We start from the raw sequence: 18,327 nt of genomic DNA, 5'->3' as shown, positions 1-18,327 counted from the left end.
ATTAAAGTTCATTATAAAAATAAAAAAAAGAATAAGTTGAAGTTTGATTCGAAATACGAGAAGACTTTTTCGACTACCCAATACTCTCAATAACATCGAGTATTCATCTGCGCTATCTTAATGAGGACTGGTTTTAAGTACATCGTGGTATCGCAACATCATTACTTGTATCTTTTTTCTAAATTAAAGTTATAAAAATATAACATTAACACTTACAATTATCAGCCAAAAAATGTTAGAACAAATCTCAGAAGTAATGCCAGTCAGTTCTTCGAACTTGCCAATATGCTATTACGTCTATTTCTACGCCATTTATCAAATTTTACATCCTGATATCACTTAATGGTGTGACCTGTTTCGGAAATTGACTTTAACAAATTTTTCGAGGATTGGACAAAACGTAGACAAAAGCGTGTAGGGGTCAAAGGGAATCACTTTGCGGGGGCCGCTATAGATTTTGAAGAATAAATTAGGAATTTTACAATTATGAAAAAAGTCTTACTATTATTTTACTCACAGTAGTATGACTACCAAGTAAAAAAGCTATGAAAATTGAACTTCACCACCACTTCCTCCTTACTCGTATAAGAGAGTGAACGATATAGTTATAGGGTTGGAATTTCCTTTCGAACAAGTACTTGTCTGTACCCTACATATGTATATATTTACATACGAGTATATTCCAATAGGAAAATGATTCACGGAGTTTCAAAGTTTTTGCAGGTGCAGAACAATTACAGATACGACAAATATAATTTTTGTTGTGGTATCATTTGCACATAGTAATCACCTGCGACTGCGTTGTGATTCCCGAGTAATATCACCGCTACTTGGATATATAGAAAGTGATACTGATAGATATAGAAATTTTGGTAATTATTGATGAGTGTACAGCCGCGTGCAACTCATTAGAAATATTATGTACTAAGTGTGTTAAAAAAATTATGAGAATTTTTGTTTTTTTAAATAAATATTTATTCTCATTCTTCTTCAAAATATTTCCCATTCATTTAGGTCAATGCTTATTACAATTTGAAACACTTCTCAGACACGATTTTTGGTATAGTTTTTAGCTCTTTCAGCAATGCGCTTTTAATATCATTTAGGCTTTCAAAACCAAAACCCTTTAAGATGTAGCCAATATTTGAAAGAGATAATCTTCAGAAAATAAATGCTAAATAAAGTTCTTTCGAATGATAATAAACATTCCCCATTAAATTTGAAGTCGGTGTTTTTACTTAAAAAAAAGTAGGGAATATCGAAGTGAACCACCCTGTAAATAAATCTGATATGTAATAGTTTTCTCTAAAGAAATCACCTAGTTTTTTGGCGATCACATTAGGTGTGCTCCCAAAATTTATCAGAGAATGGTGTGACTCTTATTTTAGGGTGTTGCTAGCAATTGTTATGAGTATAAAATAATCGGTTTAGTTTGAATGTAGTAGACCTTTTATGGAAAAATATAGATAAGCATTTTGTCGTCATTTATTTAGAAACCCAGAGCAACCCTGACAAATAATGGCTTATGGTAATGGTTCTCCTAATTAGCTTCACGCTACTGTATATATGAACTTTTTGATTTATAGTGTTGTTGACTTCTATTATCTACGTAAACTACCCACCCGATTACTTGTTGAAGGCACTGTACTACCTATGCATATGATTAATAAGTAAATGAAATTATTTAATTTTCTTGACATTGACATTTACTATTATTTCTAGCAAATAATCAGTAATTAATTATATTTTTGGATAATAAAAACGATAGAGAAGCACATTACAAATAACTGGAAAAATATCAAAGAATGAGTAGCTTATCAACAAAAACTTTATTTTCCAAGTTGCCGATGCTCAGCAGCTCGCCCGACGGCCAAGCGAGTATGCCAAATCGGCTACTTCATGCGCTCACACATGCTCACTAACAAATCTTATCTTATCGCGTTTGGTAACGGACTTTATCAGAGATTTTTTCAAGGCAAAAACAAGAGGTTGGACACAAAAATGAGTTAGCGCCGATCGGGCCTATACGGAGCGTGTTGCAACTCAGTGCGGGTCGTCAGACTGCGAGCGACAATTCATTGAAACGGCACTTGTGTAACGTGGTCATTGTCCGGGGACGTCGACGATTTTTTGTAACGGTTCGACGGGGAGTTTTTAGTTAGATTTATTAACTGTATTTTAATGCGGCTATGCGTTGAACTGCAACTACGTTTTATTTAAGTTAAATTTTTTTTTCTCGATCTGCGACTGACACCCTGTAACCGAACTTGTGGCGAAGTGAGCGTGTGAAATGGCGAATAAAATTGCAAATTTGTGGGAGAATTTCGTCAACAAATTCTTCCTCTTCGCACCGACCTTTGTGGGTACGTTGCAATGAATGAAAAGCAATGAGTAAAAGAAAGGTGGAAAAATAGTGTGAAAAAATTGATGAAATTGCAAAAAAAAAAAAATAAATAAAAAAAAAATAATAAGTTTCCATTGCATTTTTCTAGTGTGTTTAACCTTCCTGCCATGCGGCCTCATATTCGGCTACACGATATGCTCGCTGATCGCAGAACGCAACGTCAATGCCGGGCTCATCGAGTACGGTCCAATGATATTTGGCGGTTGCACCGGCTTCGTCATTGCACTCATCATGTTTATGGTGAAATTCCTTAAGGGACGCATCATATTTTGGCATATTCCGATTCTGCTGTGCGCGGGTGTTAGCAATTTGCTGGCCAGCTGTTTCTACTTTGCTAATGACATGGGTAAGTCGTTTGTGGCGAGTGCTGACTCATATGAAAATTATGTAAATATGTATGTGTGCGATCAATTTGTGCGTAAATGTGTAGATTATGGTTCGAGGTCTAACAATATGGAATTTGCTAGTACTTTTAGTATGTCATCGAAAACGCATATGCCGTTATTTAACTACTCGTTGTACTCTTAAATAGTCGAGTATTTACAACAACACCATTTGGCAGTTAATCTTCCGTTATCGGTATTGTTGGCTTTAATTGATTTCGACAATTTTGCTGCTATTTCTATACTAGGGTATTTTTCGAGCCTTTGTACTTATAGTAAGACTATAAATTGTACAATTAATCCACTTAATCTATGAATGAGAGATGACAGCTGTGCTGTTTGTCGTAGCACAGACAAAAACGTGATAATAAATAGAGTGAAAATAGAGTAAAAATGCGGGGAACAACTGCTTGAATATGAAAACTATGCTGTCTTCAAGGCCGTATATATTTTTGACCAATTCTATTTTGATTATTTCTAGTTATCAGGAATGATCGTGACAAAATTGCAATACGCAATTTCATAAATGAAGCGTCAGGCTTTTAATATTTTGTCTTTCATTACGTTTTTCTGTCAAAAGTACGCCAAAGAAGGTTGTGGGGCGAAACTATCGTTCTATCATTCTTGGGTTAGAAACGGAAAGTTCTTGAAACAAGTCAAGTTAAAAAAAGTGTTCAAAGCCAAAAGAAGAAAATTTGAACGATATACTAATGGCCAAGTAGTACTTATTATCTTCATAGGGGCAAGACATAGTAACTTTTAAGTGGAGTACTAAGTAAATTGTAGGATAATTCGTGCAACGGGTTGGCTCGTTCCTTGGAAATGAAGAGAATGGATCCAGAAAGAGTTATGGAGATTAGAGAAAGTTATTCTTAGATTAAGATAATGGATATAAGAGCTTTGATTAGTCAGTTTGTATAGCAGTTATATGATATGACACTTGTTCGAAGAAACAACTAACGCAAACTTTTTGATTATTCATCAATACTTGTTTTGACGGCTTCAAAGTAGTCCCCAGCATATGTAATATACTTATGCCAACGATTTTCCAGTCCTCAAAACACTTTTCATAAACAATTTTTAGAATGGCCTTCAGCTTCTTCACTGAATTTTGTTTTATCTCTTCTGAAAACTGGTTCCATCCCAATGATTGTTGACTTGTTTGCATATCAAGCTCATAAACCCATATAATGCTCTACGTGACTGTGAGATCGGATTTGACGATCAAGTATGTCCAAAGAGGCTTGTTTACGGTACTCTTTTTGTGGGGTGTTAGGTTTTTCAAGGTAAAAATGACTTTTATTGTGAATTTATTTCTCAAATCTGGATTGAGTAATTTTATTCGGACTTTTCGTACATTATAGAGCACACTTTTGACAATGTAAGGTAATTTTTTCATGCAGAAATATTAAGGCATAAGCCGGTAACAGTGCTTTCCCCAAAACGTTTTGACGTCTGAACTTTGCGGTGTTCACCGTAACTCGGCTGGAAATTATCCAAAAATAAAAAACCAAGAAAAATTAGTTAAACTATAATCAAATCTTCCCACCAACGTTCTCTGATAATTTTTTTTGTATTCAAAAATTTTTGGCGCCCATCTAAAGTGTAAACTGTTATTTTCCACTAAAAATTCCGCCATTTTGTGGGTGGAAAACACCCTTAATGAAAAAAAAATATTTAATAAACGTTGGGGGCGGTATTTTATATGTTAAAAATGTGTTCAAAGTTTGAAATGAATCGATCAAGTAGTTTTGAAATGACAGTGAACACGGACTTTGAAAAAGTAGTTTTGAGAAAAACTCGTCGGCAGCAGCACTTCTATCCCCCCCGCCCTCAGCTGTTAGAGTTAGAGCGTTAAAGGCCAGGAGACTCATAAGACGATAACTCTAAGAATATTACTTCTATCGACTTAAAATTTTAAGGACATATTCAAGACAAAAAAAAACTCGATTTTTCGAAAGTGAAAAAGAAAAAAAATTGTAAAAATAGTAAAAACAGTTTTTCCCAGAGTTTACCGGATTTTTATCATGATTTCCTCAATTAATTTTTGTTTAAGTATTGTGATATTTTATAAATTTTGAGGAAACTTAATATTTAGTCCAATATATACAACAGTTATGGATCACTGTATAGTTAGTGAAGGTGTGTAGGTGCGACAACTGGGAATTTTTCTTATCACTAAACCGACTGTTTGTAGCTGATAGACTTATAAAGACATAAAAGGTAATTTCGAAGACAGTGGGGGCCAAAACATGTTTATAAATAATAACAAATATTTTACAATAATAATATTGCATATGCTTATTATTTACTATTATTATTAGACAGGAGTGGATAAGCAAATAACAAATAAAACAACTTGATGGCAATGACTTTGCATAGAAAGTTATTAGTTATAAGCTGAGCAGGGAGTATACCAGTAGTGTGTGTAGTGTTTTTTATTATATAATTGAATAAGGAATATATTTTAAACACCCATGGTAGGAAGTTACTAAGTATTGAGTATTACTTTTTCAACTTTCTGGCTAAAAAATGTCTCAGGAACTTGTATGAATATTTTTCAACAGGAACCTAGTATTTCAAACTAAACTAACAACTAACAAAAAATACCTTGAGGACTTCACTGTATAATAATATATCTCATTAACCCATGATTTTCAAAAAAATTGTTTCTTGGGTTTTTTTGCCTCCTGGAACAAGCTTACAAAGCTGTCTACTAAATATGCCCGCTACTGTTCTTATAGAATATATTCACAATATCAATGCTGATCCCTAATAAGACTTTTTATTCGTCATAATAAAATTGAACGACTTTTATTGCCGGTACTAACATTTATTGTTTTTGTGTATAATCGATCTAACAGACAGTATAGTATATATGATTAGGAATTATCTACTATTTGTTTGTCAACGATATTCTTCTATTAAATTGGTAGTGAAAAACAATTGCGTGAAATGAGGATCTATTTAAAGTATCGATTTTATAACGATCATCACGTGGTTACCTATTTGTGTGTAATTTGACCCATATTCAATTAAATTTATTTGTACATAAGTTCCAAAGTCTGTCATTATATGGCTTGTTATTTGGATATACAATAACCGACCTGTTAATTTTTTTCTCGGAATTAACGAATCGGTAAACTGTGCACACAATGTGTCTATTTTTAGACGTGAAACATGAGGCCGCGCACCGTCTTGTGAGAAATAGGAATCTCTCGCGTCGATTGCATTAAATTCCGGAAAAAAGGCGGTCTTGTTATAACGCTCGCTACTGATGATCACGGTGTTTTCTGCTTAATTTCGAAGGAAATACAGCGCGATATTACCGGCGTACCACAATAGGCATCAAACGGTCCACTTTTGGGAATGTAATTTTGTTTGATGAATCACACGTGGCTTTGACGCACCGTAATACCGCAAATACTTTTTTGTTGACGAACCCAATTAAAGCAGAAATGAACGGAGAACTAGATATATGACTAATAATCTTGGACAATTTCCAAGGGTTATACCAAAGTAAAACGTGACACGACGAATTGAGAAACTTTACTAAACACACTGAGAAAATTCTACACAAATCCGTAAAAAAATGTTCCCATACGAGCTGTCGAAATCTCGTCCTCCCTATTGGTAGATGCTGTACATTTAAACCAATAAATTTATGCTTCTTATTATGGTCAAAAGAATGAGTATGGGCTAAAATAAGCAATAGCCAATACAAAATAGCTCATTAAAACTTTAGACTGATATCAGCTAAACGATAAGATAGTTTATAATATTGGCAACGTCATTTTCATTATAAGAATCATGTGCTGTATATGATTACATTCATTTATAAGAACTTGTGTCGGAATAACCAGGGTGTACGTTTTTAATCCTGGACGGGCATTGTGTTGCTGTTTGCAAAACACGATGACTGTTAGTCGAATCCACTAACTAAGCACGTCCAGGGTAAAACTCTCAGAACATGTTGTTACAGATACTTTTGTTTATCTAACAGTTGTTTGTATCACCTAAAACTAATGGAGATAGATATGGAAATGAAAACCGGGTGACTGTCTGTCTGTACGTGCAAGCGATAACTTCAGTAAATTTGAGATATCTTGATTAACGTGTACCAAACACGTGCTCGATGGTTCCATCTGTAGAGCGGACTAGGAACATTGGTATCTCCATTATATACCGTTACGCAAAAACATATAAACGGTGCAAAACTATTATTTGGTTTCAGGCATCCTTGAGCTAAAAATGTTTAAAAAGTTGGCATGGTCTGACCCTTTAATAGGTTAAATGAGCATATCTCACAGACCAGTAGAGCTATTTCAATCAAACTTGAAGAAATTAAGTTCTTTAAATACTTCTTTACGTACATACAGACCTATGTTAAAGGCAATTAGAAAAAAGATATCTCAGAAACCACTCGACTAATTTAAACCATATTTGGTGCATGACATTGTTTAAACATTTCTATATTACTTTGCGAAAATGGTACAAATTGGACGACAACCACGCATACTTCTTATGTATAATATTTTTAAATTTAATATGAATCATTCATTTTACAGAATATAAACCAAGCACCAGAAAGGTTATGGGAATATAACCCTGAGCAAATAGTGCCTAAAAAAAGAAAATCGAAATAAGACCCTATCTTTTGAAGTCTTGATACATCGAACAATAAAAGTCTGAGCTGTATTATTGATATTCAGAGAGAATCTCTTCATGATAATAGTGTGTCGTTGAGTCAAAACTAGGTAAGAGACTTACATTAGCCCCCAAAAGTTTTTGAATTACACGAATACAAAAAATATAAAAAAAGTTAAAAATTTCAAAAACCAACAACTAATGAAGTGGGGGTCCCAAAAAATTGAACTGCGGAAAAGTTAAAAGCAATTTTTTCAGGATTAAAAAATATATTTTCACCACTTTTTTGACTGCTCCGAGTTTTCTAAATATAGTAAAAATTGAAATTTGGGTATGTGGCTAGTTCCGGACATCGGCAAATCTATAAAGAAGACTTTCTTAAAATTTAGGTTCAGTAAAACTTGAGAAATCGTGTGTATCGTTTTGAAAAAGACAGTTTCGAGAAGAACGTGCTTAAAGTTTTAAGTTAAAACTAAGCCGTTCCAGTTGCATTGTCACTAAAACGGTTATAACCTTGAATTTGAATAATTTTAATTTTGAAAAATCCTTTTGGAGAAATGTTTTTTAATATCTACAACAGAACTAAATATCAAAATTGAAAGTATGCAAGAAAAAAGATTAGATATTTTAAAGAGTATACACTAGGATAGCACCTAAAGAGGGGAGCCTGCTTTAAAAGCTTAAAAAAAGCGATTTTTTTTTGCTGAAACCTCTTTAAAAATTATCTAAGAATATGTCCCCAAAGTTATAGCTGTGAATTCGAAATATTGTCGAGACTAAAAGGAAAATAGTGGCCGAGCGTCTAACAGATATACATACGAGTATGAGCGCTTGGGCAAAAAGCAAAATTTTGACGCGCGATTTCACGGTTTTTCATTTTTACAATTTTTCTTAATTGGCGGGCAGGATAGAAATAAAAACTAAACGTAGTATGGAGCTGAGGCAAAGTTTATTATCTTTGGCATTAAACATTCACCGATCCAAACGGGGTTAGATCGTCGAAAAAACAGCCCTTGGTCGGATGAAATCCGAGTCAATTCTGGTACGTAGAACCGGCTGTCGTGGGAATCGCCTCACCCACTAACACCTTTTTCCCTTTGGTCCGACCCCGTCGAAACAGCACGTTTCCTGGGCCTCCCGTTAGATGACGTCGACGACAACACTGATAGCCTTCACCATCCTAACAGGGACTGATAACCGTTAAAACAACAACAAAAACAACATCTTTGGCACCAAACTATCTTCTATTTAAATTAAAAAAAAAACTAAGAAAAGTCAAGTTTGAATATATTTTGAACAACATAAAGTAAAATTTTTTTGGGCAAAACCCACTTTTTTCAATTTTTAAAAAAATTTAAAATTTACAATTTTTTTTGGAATTTTCTTAGTTTAACTAGAAGATAAGCTATTAACAAATATGAATCTCTTTGAATTTTTTGTTTCCGATAGAAATTGCGAGCTGCATCCTACCCACCTTCCGACAAATGCACATGTGAGTTGCATCGGGTAATTGCTTCCCAAAGGCAGAATATCAAAGATTTTGTATCCAAAAAGTTTTTGGATAATGTTTAAATATATAACTATAAACCCTAGAAATTTCGCTTTAATAAATTATTTCTTTCCTTCTTAAAAAATCCTCAAAAACCTCGATTTTTTCAAGCCTCTAAAGCAGGCTCACCCCATAAGCAAATTCAACGAACGTCTCTCCTAAAATGGATAAAATCCAGTCAATACTACCTTACTACAAATTTCAAACTGCAGATTGAATTTATAGCGTATATATCGGTCAATATGTCAGATGTCTTAGCAAATTGAGTAAACGTATATTATTGGACATATCCTTTCCTTACTTGTTTTAATTTATTATTGTAAATACGTTTTTTTTTTTCAAGTAGCTTTAATAACTGGTGCTGGGGTAATATTGCCTTTCGTTTTTGTCGTTCTAATTTCTTACTACTTTAGTTACTGGTCAGATTATAATCACTCCATTTATCTAAACCAACTCTTAAATATTCGTTTTTGCTTCTCTTTTCAGACACAGCTGGCGCTTTCATCTCCTACTTCGCGTACAGCTTGAACTACATAGCTGGCTTGAGCTTCCTGCACACAACGCTACATAAACGCAGCCGTTCCATAATGCTCGCGCTTGCATTTTGCATCTTTTTACTTGGCACCGCCGCGGCGATCAGCCTTATTGGCACTAGTTACACGAAGCCTGACAACACAGGCAATACAACCACCAATGAAGTGCCGGATGGACTCTATGTGGGTTTCGCCGGTCTCTACTTATCTATTTCGATTGTGATTTTGGGCGTACTCATCGGTTTGAAAGTTTTGGATTTTTATGGCGTTGTCGATTGCCAGAATATTTTGGATAATGAATTTCGTATTGCCAACTCGAATGGCAGCATTTTCGACAAACGTAAAGATATCATTAAGCGTGTCAAGTTTCTTTATGTCACTAAAAATCAACAATGGAACGTCACGCTGGTGGTGCTGTTCACCGAAGCGATACAGTATGCGCTCTTTGTATACTATATCTTCTGGTTTGTTATGAATCCAGGCATACGTCTAACGCCGGTTGACAATGTCGACGCTATGTTGTGGGTGGTGTTCGCCGGTTCAGCTGTATGTGTGTTGGCCATGGTTTTCTTTAGTGTGAAAGTCACGTTTGTGGCAAATGAGATTTGTCTAATAATTTTAACCATTCTGAGCATGATCATATGCTCATCGGTGGATACGAAATTACCGCTTTGGTTCATACTACTTTTCTTTGGTTTATCATTTTGTAATTTGCAAATTTCCATTGTGGAAGTCTCGCATTTTCGCTATACAGAATTGCTTTTCTTCGTCTCGTATTTGGCGAAGTTGATCAGTACCAGCATGGTGTATTACTACTTCGTCTCCAATTCGAAAAATTCATTTTTCTACGCAGACGATCCGAGCACGATTATGGCGCAGGGCTTTGTGTACCTCATAATCACAGCACTAGTTGCTCTCGTGGTGGGCGTAAAGGTGCCGCGTACTTATTGCATGACACTGTTTGAAATACAATACGATTTGCTGGGCGTTATATTCAAACAGCACGAGATTGAGCAGCTGGATGTGACGTGCCTGCACGATGGCTCGATCCCGACTATAAGTGCGCATGCACATTATTGAGCCGAGACATACATATATTGTACATAAATGTAAATATGTATAAAATTTAAATGTAAACACTTATTTTAGAACGAGATTTTATGTATTTATACTTAATTATTGTGCTAGACTAAGTTTACCAATTAAATAAAAGTATTGTTTTTTTAATAAATGCTTGTACTGTTTTAAACCACTATTTAATAATTAGCTTTTACGTGTGATATGAAAAATTTTTACAGGTGTTGTGCGATCCCAATAGAAGTTGCACTTGTTTAACGGTATCACATCCTTCTCCACATATTGGAAATCCAATGTAGCTGCAATTAATATGCACTTGGTTAGAACATTGCAGCAAAAACACTTTTAAAATAACCGCAAACACAATATTATTTAACAATTAATACTCACAAAGCAAATTTAAAAACTTGTTTAGCGTGTGTTCGTTTCGTACTGTGGCAGCAAGTAACATTTCACATTTGTCTTGTCTCTCTTTAAAAACATAATCAATAGCGTGTGTTAGAGAATCGAATACTGTGTCGTCGTACACCACGTCCGCAGCCAATATCACATCCGTCAAAAATCGATTTGGCCATTTCATTTGGTCAATAGCGCCCCATTCCAATTCACACAAATTCAATAAATTTCCTTTTATTTCATATCCACCATCAGTAATTTCATTGGCTGCGCTGAAATTTCGCAAGACGTTCTCCTTCATCAGTTCTATGCATTCGCGACTTCCATCGGTTAACAGCATGTGCCGCACATCACAACACTGCAGCGCAATCATGCCACACAGGCCAGTGCCAGCACCTAATTCTAGTACACACTTCTCACGCACAAATTCAATATTTTGCACCAGATAGTCGGCTAATGCTATGGAAGCCTGCCAGCTGCATAAGCCAGTAGTGCCTTCTGCCACAAAGCTTTTGGACTCGCGAAGTGTAAAGGAGACATTGAGTACCGGTTGCACATAATGTTTGTAAGCATATTTTTCCGTTGTGTCCTTAGCTACACGTTGTTGTACAGCACAGTAGCTCTCGTACACAATATCATGCACTTCGTCACAATGCTTTTCCAGCTGCTCCAATAAGCGCTTCAGAAAATTTAGTTGATAGCTTATTTTAATAGGAAATTTTTTATTAAGTGGGTGCATCGCCGTATTTTCTATAAGTTGCTTGTGTTCTTCCCATGTGAGTTCTTTTGGTATAGCCTGTAGATTGAAATGCGATTTCAAGTGCAAAATTTATTGTGTTAAAATTTTAGTACCTACATCCCAGTCGATGCAGTGAAGCGGATAGCAGCACAGGAATTGATACTTAAGCGTATCAATGAAACGTTCGATCTCTTCTTTCATAATTAATTAACTATTAAATTCTCTAAATTTACTTGATAAATTGGAATAGCGAAGAAATAACATTTCTTTTGTATAATGTGGTGGTAAACAACAAACAGCTGTTTCGCAGACGCCAGGGATGTTATAAACACGTGTGCGCGACAAGTGTTGCATCTTTATAGGAAAACATGAAACAGGGCCGGAGGTTGCGAGTTTACTTCTATTCAGTTTTATTTAAGAATTTTAAAAATTTGAGATTTTTGAAAGTTGTTAGCAGAACTTAATTTTGAAGTTCTTGCATACATAACCTACCTTTACCTAGTATTCTTGTGTAAAAATTATAAATGAGTACATCAAAAAAATTGTATTTGAATATGAGTATATGTAAGATACTAATAAATTTTTTGCATGTCCAAACAAACCTATTCATCGAACCCCCCTATCCCTGTGGTAAGGTTTCTTTCCTCAACTACATCGACGACATCAGGCAATATTCCGACCAGACTTCGGATGCAACTAACTTCCGACAAGTAGTGACCGCCATTCAAAGTGAAGCCATCATTGGTTTAAGAAAAGCGCATACCAAGTTTCATTAAGATATCTTGATTTTTGCTCAAGTTCATAGTCCATACAGTTACAGGAATTTCAATACATCATCATATCTGATCATTTATTGTATATATTGTTACGAATTTACTGCTTGCTAGTTCACTTTGTTAGGTTCGTATCTCTGGATTGACAAATAAAAACCAAAGCTGTTTAAATTTAATTCAGCAACTCTTTATTTCACAACTCGTCTACACTATAGCAGTTTACTCTTAGCACTGGTTTATTACGTTGGCGCTGCTACGGCTTATATAGCCACGCACTTCTCGCTGATGCCGACGTGTCCTTCTAGAATATCGCGTCTGGAAATTACCAGAACATAATGCTATACGGCGCCAGACGCAAGCAGACAGTCGCGGCGCCAGACTCTGCAATTGTTCAAGCAGACGGCTGTGGCGCCAGATGTCTATTGTTTCGACAAGCGGACAGTGTGGCGCCAGATGTCTACAACAAGACAAATGCTATTCCATATACCTACAGCTATTGTTCATAATCAGGGATGCATATAGTAATACAAATACAACTTAATACTACTTTTGTAACACTGCCCTCCACTAAAGCCTAATCGTCCCGATTAGGCACAAATCCTCTTGAACCAAATGGGGCGAGCCTCTCCAAATGTACTACTTTCATTTTACATCGTGCTTTTCCATTTCTTTGTATGCGGTATACCACGTCATTAAGTCGTTTCATCACCATATAGGGTCCTTATCAGGCTGTCTGCAGTTTCGGGGACAAGCCTTTCTTTCGAAGTGGATTGTACAACACGACCAGATCACCTTCTTCAAAACCTGTTGAATTTGCCGCTTGATCGAACCGGTCCTTCATCTTATTGCTCATTAGATGCGTATGCTGTCTTACCATTAGATGCAATTCATTCATTTCTTCCTTTAAGGCAGAACAATAATCTCCATCATTTCTTACAGCTGTAGGATTCGTTCCAAACTTAAGATCAGCAGGGAGTCGAAGATCAGATCCGAAAATAATCTTTGCTGGCGTGTAACCAGTTGTCTCGTGCTTCGCTGAACGATACGCCAGCAGGAACATCTGGATGCACTTGTCCCAATTCCGTGGATCTTTATCGACGATTTTCCGCAGATGTTCTTCGAGCGTTCGATTGAATCTCTCTACCATCCCATCTGATTGTGGGTGTAACGCTGTTGTCCGTGTCTTGTGGATGCCCAATAATGTACAGACTTCTTGGAAAATGGAAGATTCGAAAATTCCTGCCTTGATCTGAGTGTAATTCGACGGGCACTCCGAACCTTGTTATCCAATTTTCTACAAACGCTTCGGCTACTGTCTTCGCTTCTTGGTTTGGTAAGGCATATACCTCTGGCCATTTACTGAAGTAGTCCATGACAACCAGTAGATATTTGATTCCGGCCGTACTGGTTGGGAACGGACCTGCAACATCCATTGCGACTCGTTCAAATGGTGATCCCACGTTGTACTGTTGTAGCCTACCGCGACTTTTGGCTTTAGGACCTTTAGCTGCCATGCACTCTACGCAATTACTTATCCATTCTGCTATGGAATCTCGACAACCGATCCAGTAGAACCGTTGTTTAATCTTCTCTATAGTTTTTGTAATCCCAAGGTGCCCTCCACTAGGTCCATTGTGATATTCTTTCAATACTTTCGGGATCATGGACTTCGGTACTATGATCAGCAGACGAGACTGTTTGCCATCTTCGCTTTCCCAGGTACGATGAAGGTATCCATTAACGAGGTTTATGCTGTTCCATTGGGCCCAATATGCTTTTGCAGTTGGACTCTCGTTACTTATTTGTTCCTTTGGTGGTCGTACCCCATTTTCTTTGGCTGTTATCAGCTTTGAAAGATCAGGGTCCTCCAGCTGATTGATTCTGATGCGGTGAGGAGTCCAATCATCTTCAGGTTCTATATTCAGTAATCGCACGTCGATTATACCTTCTTTTCCCTCTGATTTGGAGCAATGTTTACATTCCAGTGGACAAGGGCGACGTGATAATGCATCCGCATTTTTGTGGTGAATCCCCTTTCGGTGTTCTGATGGTTGTTTCCGTTTTGATGGGTTTACCTTTATATTGCAATTTCGGGCAAAGTGACCCGCTTTTCCACAGTTGAAACATCTGCCTGTTGTACCGTTATTTACTCGCTGTGGAGCAATTGTCTTCAGAGTCTTCAATATTTCTTCCATCAGCGCCGGTTGTTCCATTTCAACTCTTTGTACTTTGTGTGCTGGCTTACTTAGTAGCGAAGCTGTTTCCTGTGTGTGGGCGTGCGAAACCGTTTCAGCAAACGTTCTTTTTGGCAATGCATATGTGGCGCGTTTGGTGTCTACATCACGAATTCCATTTATGAAACTTTGAATTTTCACCCTCTCAATGTAATCCACAGGTGCATCAGCATTTGCCAAATGAGCCAGTCGTTCGATTTCAGTGCCAGACGATTTTCTGCCTGCACTGCATTTTCGGCTATTTGCTGTGCCAGACGATTTCCTGTTTGTACTGCATTTTCTGCATTTTCAGCTATTTTCTGTATAGCCACTAACAGCATGTTCATGTCTACACTTGATGTTCGTTGTTCTTCTGCTTTTTCTTCTACCTTTGTAGAAGTTTCTGGCCCATCAAATTCGAACTCGTCCACATTAATTCCACCCGCTTCCATTGCTTCACGTAATCGTGCCTGCAGATCCGCCTTTTGCCCGCTTATCGGCAAATTACGCTCCTCCAGTTCCTTTTTTAATTGCTGAATTCTCAATTCTCCGAATTTAACCATCTTGAATTTGAATTATTTGACAATCCCACTTCTGACACCAATTGTTGCGAATTTACTCTTTGCTAGTTTTACTTTACTAGGTTCGTATCTCTGGATTGACAAATAAAACCAAAGCTGTTTAATTTAATTCAGCAACTCTTATTTTCACAACTCGTCTACACTATAGCAGTTTTACTCTTAGCACTGGTTTATTACGTTGGCGCTGCTACGGCTTATATAGCCACGCACTTCTCGCTGATGCCGACGTGTCCTTCTAGAATATTGCGTCTGGAAATTACCAGAACATAATGCTATACGGCGCCAAATGCAGACAAGCAGACAGCCGCGGCGCCAGACTCTGCAATTGTTAAAGCAGACGGCTGCGGCCCCAGATGTCTATTGTTTCGACAAGCAGACAGCCGCGGCGCCAGATGTCTACAACAAGATAAATGCTATTCCATATACCTACAACTATTGTTCATAATAAGGGATGCATATAGCAATACAAATACAACTTAATACTACTTTTGTAACAATATGTAACCCTCTGTCTATCTCGATTAGTTTTAGGTAATCCGTACAACCGTTATTATACTCTGTAGCAACATGTCGTTAGAGTATAAAAATTGATATATTCCATAATTCCGATTAGTTTGACCAAATTATTTACTTGAATCCAAAGCTCGGCATGATTCAATCCTAAAAGGACTCCTCATAAGCGAACCTTTCGAAAGTGACTCTCCGTTTCTAAAACCTCTGTATACAGTCACTTAAATGAAAATGTTTGTGTAACAAATTTGTCATTATACCCTGCACAGTGTATATTAAGTTTGCGAAGTTGTTTGTAATACTCAAAAAAAAAAAACGACATACCCACTAAACTATTATGTGACCTGGTCTACGGAAAGGGGGCTTAGGTGTCAAAAAAGGAGAACAATTAATGAGATAACGAGAAACTGACGAAACGAGTTTAACAGCTGTTTCCCAGAAAACTAGTTTTCGCACGTTAGCTCCCTTTTCGTAGACCAGGTCACATATAAAGGAACAGCGCGACGAGCTAAGTCGATTTAGCCATGTCCGTATTGACTTGAAATTTTGCACACGTCCTTTTCGCACTAAGAAGAACGAAACTGATATCGGACAACTATAGGCAACAGTTTGTATGGAGACATTCTTTATTGGACATAGTATCATATGCAAGGCATTGCTACAATTTCCAAAAAAAATTAATCAGATTGGGCAAGTAATGTAGCTGCCATTTAGAGTATCTGATCAAAATGAAGAAAAAGCGGAAACACATACATAAATACTCTGATATTGCGAAAAAAACTTTACTTGATGGTTAAAAAATAGATATCTTATAACATTCTTTTTATCTCTTTAATATATCTCTCGTTAAACATATGCCACCATTACCAGCAACTGCATCAACCGAGTGTGTTAAGTAAATATAATTGCCAACACCGCCGGCGTTGAGAAAATAAACAACAAAATTAAAAAATCCAAATGATGCTGATCTTTAGCAATAACCACATACATACATACACATATACACACATACCTACATACATTTGAAGTGGTAGCCACACAAGCTTTCGTCATTTCCTACTTGTCCCCTAAAGAAATACAAATCGATTGAATTTTGTTTTGAAGCAATCATAGTTTTTTGGTTTGTAGCTTAAGAGTTCCATGCAGAATTGGGTTTTTGGGTCATTCATTATATAAATATGTATATCCTATATATATGTACGTATGTACGTAAATCTTTGTGTTTGTAAGCGTTTAATTGATTTTTATGGTCGTCTAATTGTTTACAGCTTAAATATAATTGGTGTGGCGTCCGAGAGGCTCAATCAATAAATTATTTTTATTCTTGTAAATATATATGTATAAGTATGTAAATATTCACGTCTATGTGTGGAGTAGAAATATGGTAATCAACATTTTAATAGAACTTATGTGGATTTCTTTGTCTAAATAGGGAATTCTGGTGAGGTACCTTCCTTCTTCTTCTTTACTAGCATAGACACTGTTTACACAGTACAGCGCGCCAGTTGTTTCTTCCTTTTGTAATGTGGCTCCAATTGGAGATTCCAAGCGAAGCCAGGTCCTTCGCCACCTGGTGTTTCCAACGGAATAGAAGTCTTCCCCTTCCTCTGCTTCCCGCGGCGGATACTGCGTCGAATACTCTCAGAGCTGGAGTGTTCTCATCCATTCGGACGACATGACCTAGTCAGCGTAGCCGCTGTCTCTTAATTCGCTGAATTATGTCAATGTCGTCGTATATCTAGTAAAGCTCATCGTTTCATCGAATACGGTATTCGCCGTGGCCAATGCGCAAATGAGCATAAATCTTCCTTAGAATCTTTCTCTCGAAAACACGCAAACGTCGACTCATCAGATGTTGTAATCGGTCATGCCTCTGCACCTTATAGCAGGACGGGAATAATGAGTGACTTATAGAGTTTGGTTTTTGTTCGTCGAGAGAGGACTTTACTTCTCAATTGGCTACTTAGTCTAAAGTAGCACCTGTTGTCAAGAGTTACTCTGCGTTGTATTTCGAGGCTGACATTGTTGTTGCTGTTAATACTGGTTCTAACATAGACGAAATTATCCACGATTTCGAAGTTATGACTGTCAACAATGACGGCCGGACCCAAAGCAGGGTAAAGGTTTTAGATGGGCCTCGAACCCGACCAAGGTGGTTAGTGTGTCCATTCCACACTGCCAATTAGTACTGAAAATGCTTAACATTCTCAGGGCGCTGATCAACGCATTGATTTGATCCGCTGTGCTTTTGAGCGCCGTGGAGTAAGACTGTCGTCAGCAGGTACCCACGTTAAACACACCGGACGTTGTCAACAATGACGTGGTCGTAGTCGCGAAAGCGACGACTTAATAATGATAGGTCATATTTCGTCTTGCTCTTGTGCACTATCAGTTCTTCACTTTAAATACACTTAGGATAGTCTCATTCCAGTTAACTGACAAACTTGGGTAGATGATTAATGGTTGATTCGAATAGAACTTTTGCTTCGCTTTGCTTTGATGGATGAATTTCGTGTTTGCTT

The 18,327-nt window shown here is 36.9% G+C and overlaps 2 protein-coding genes across 2 annotated transcripts; one reads left to right on the top strand and one right to left on the bottom strand.

The window, feature by feature from the left end:
- Positions 1-1,995: 1,995 nt before the first annotated feature.
- Positions 1,996-10,741, top strand: LOC105227263 (hypothetical protein). Its single transcript, XM_011206508.4, has 3 exons — positions 1,996-2,363; positions 2,493-2,750; positions 9,470-10,741. The coding sequence occupies exons 1-3, from the start codon at positions 2,291-2,293 to the stop codon at positions 10,594-10,596; spliced, it is 1,458 nt and encodes a 485-aa protein (XP_011204810.2). The 5' UTR covers positions 1,996-2,290; the 3' UTR covers positions 10,597-10,741.
- LOC105227262 (protein-lysine N-methyltransferase EEF2KMT) lies at positions 10,734-12,028 on the bottom strand. The gene is made up of 3 exons (XM_011206506.4): positions 11,846-12,028; positions 10,984-11,785; positions 10,734-10,892 (listed from the first exon to the last, which is right to left on the bottom strand). Exons 1-3 carry the CDS (start codon positions 11,927-11,929, stop codon positions 10,780-10,782), a joined length of 999 nt encoding a protein of 332 aa, XP_011204808.3. The 5' UTR covers positions 11,930-12,028; the 3' UTR covers positions 10,734-10,779.
- Positions 12,029-18,327: the final 6,299 nt, after the last annotated feature.

This window comes from Bactrocera dorsalis, chromosome 4 (genome assembly GCF_023373825.1).
Source record: "Bactrocera dorsalis isolate Fly_Bdor chromosome 4, ASM2337382v1, whole genome shotgun sequence".
Lineage (NCBI taxonomy): Eukaryota > Metazoa > Arthropoda > Insecta > Diptera > Tephritidae > Bactrocera > Bactrocera dorsalis.
This window is presented reverse-complemented; position numbering and strand designations above follow the sequence as displayed.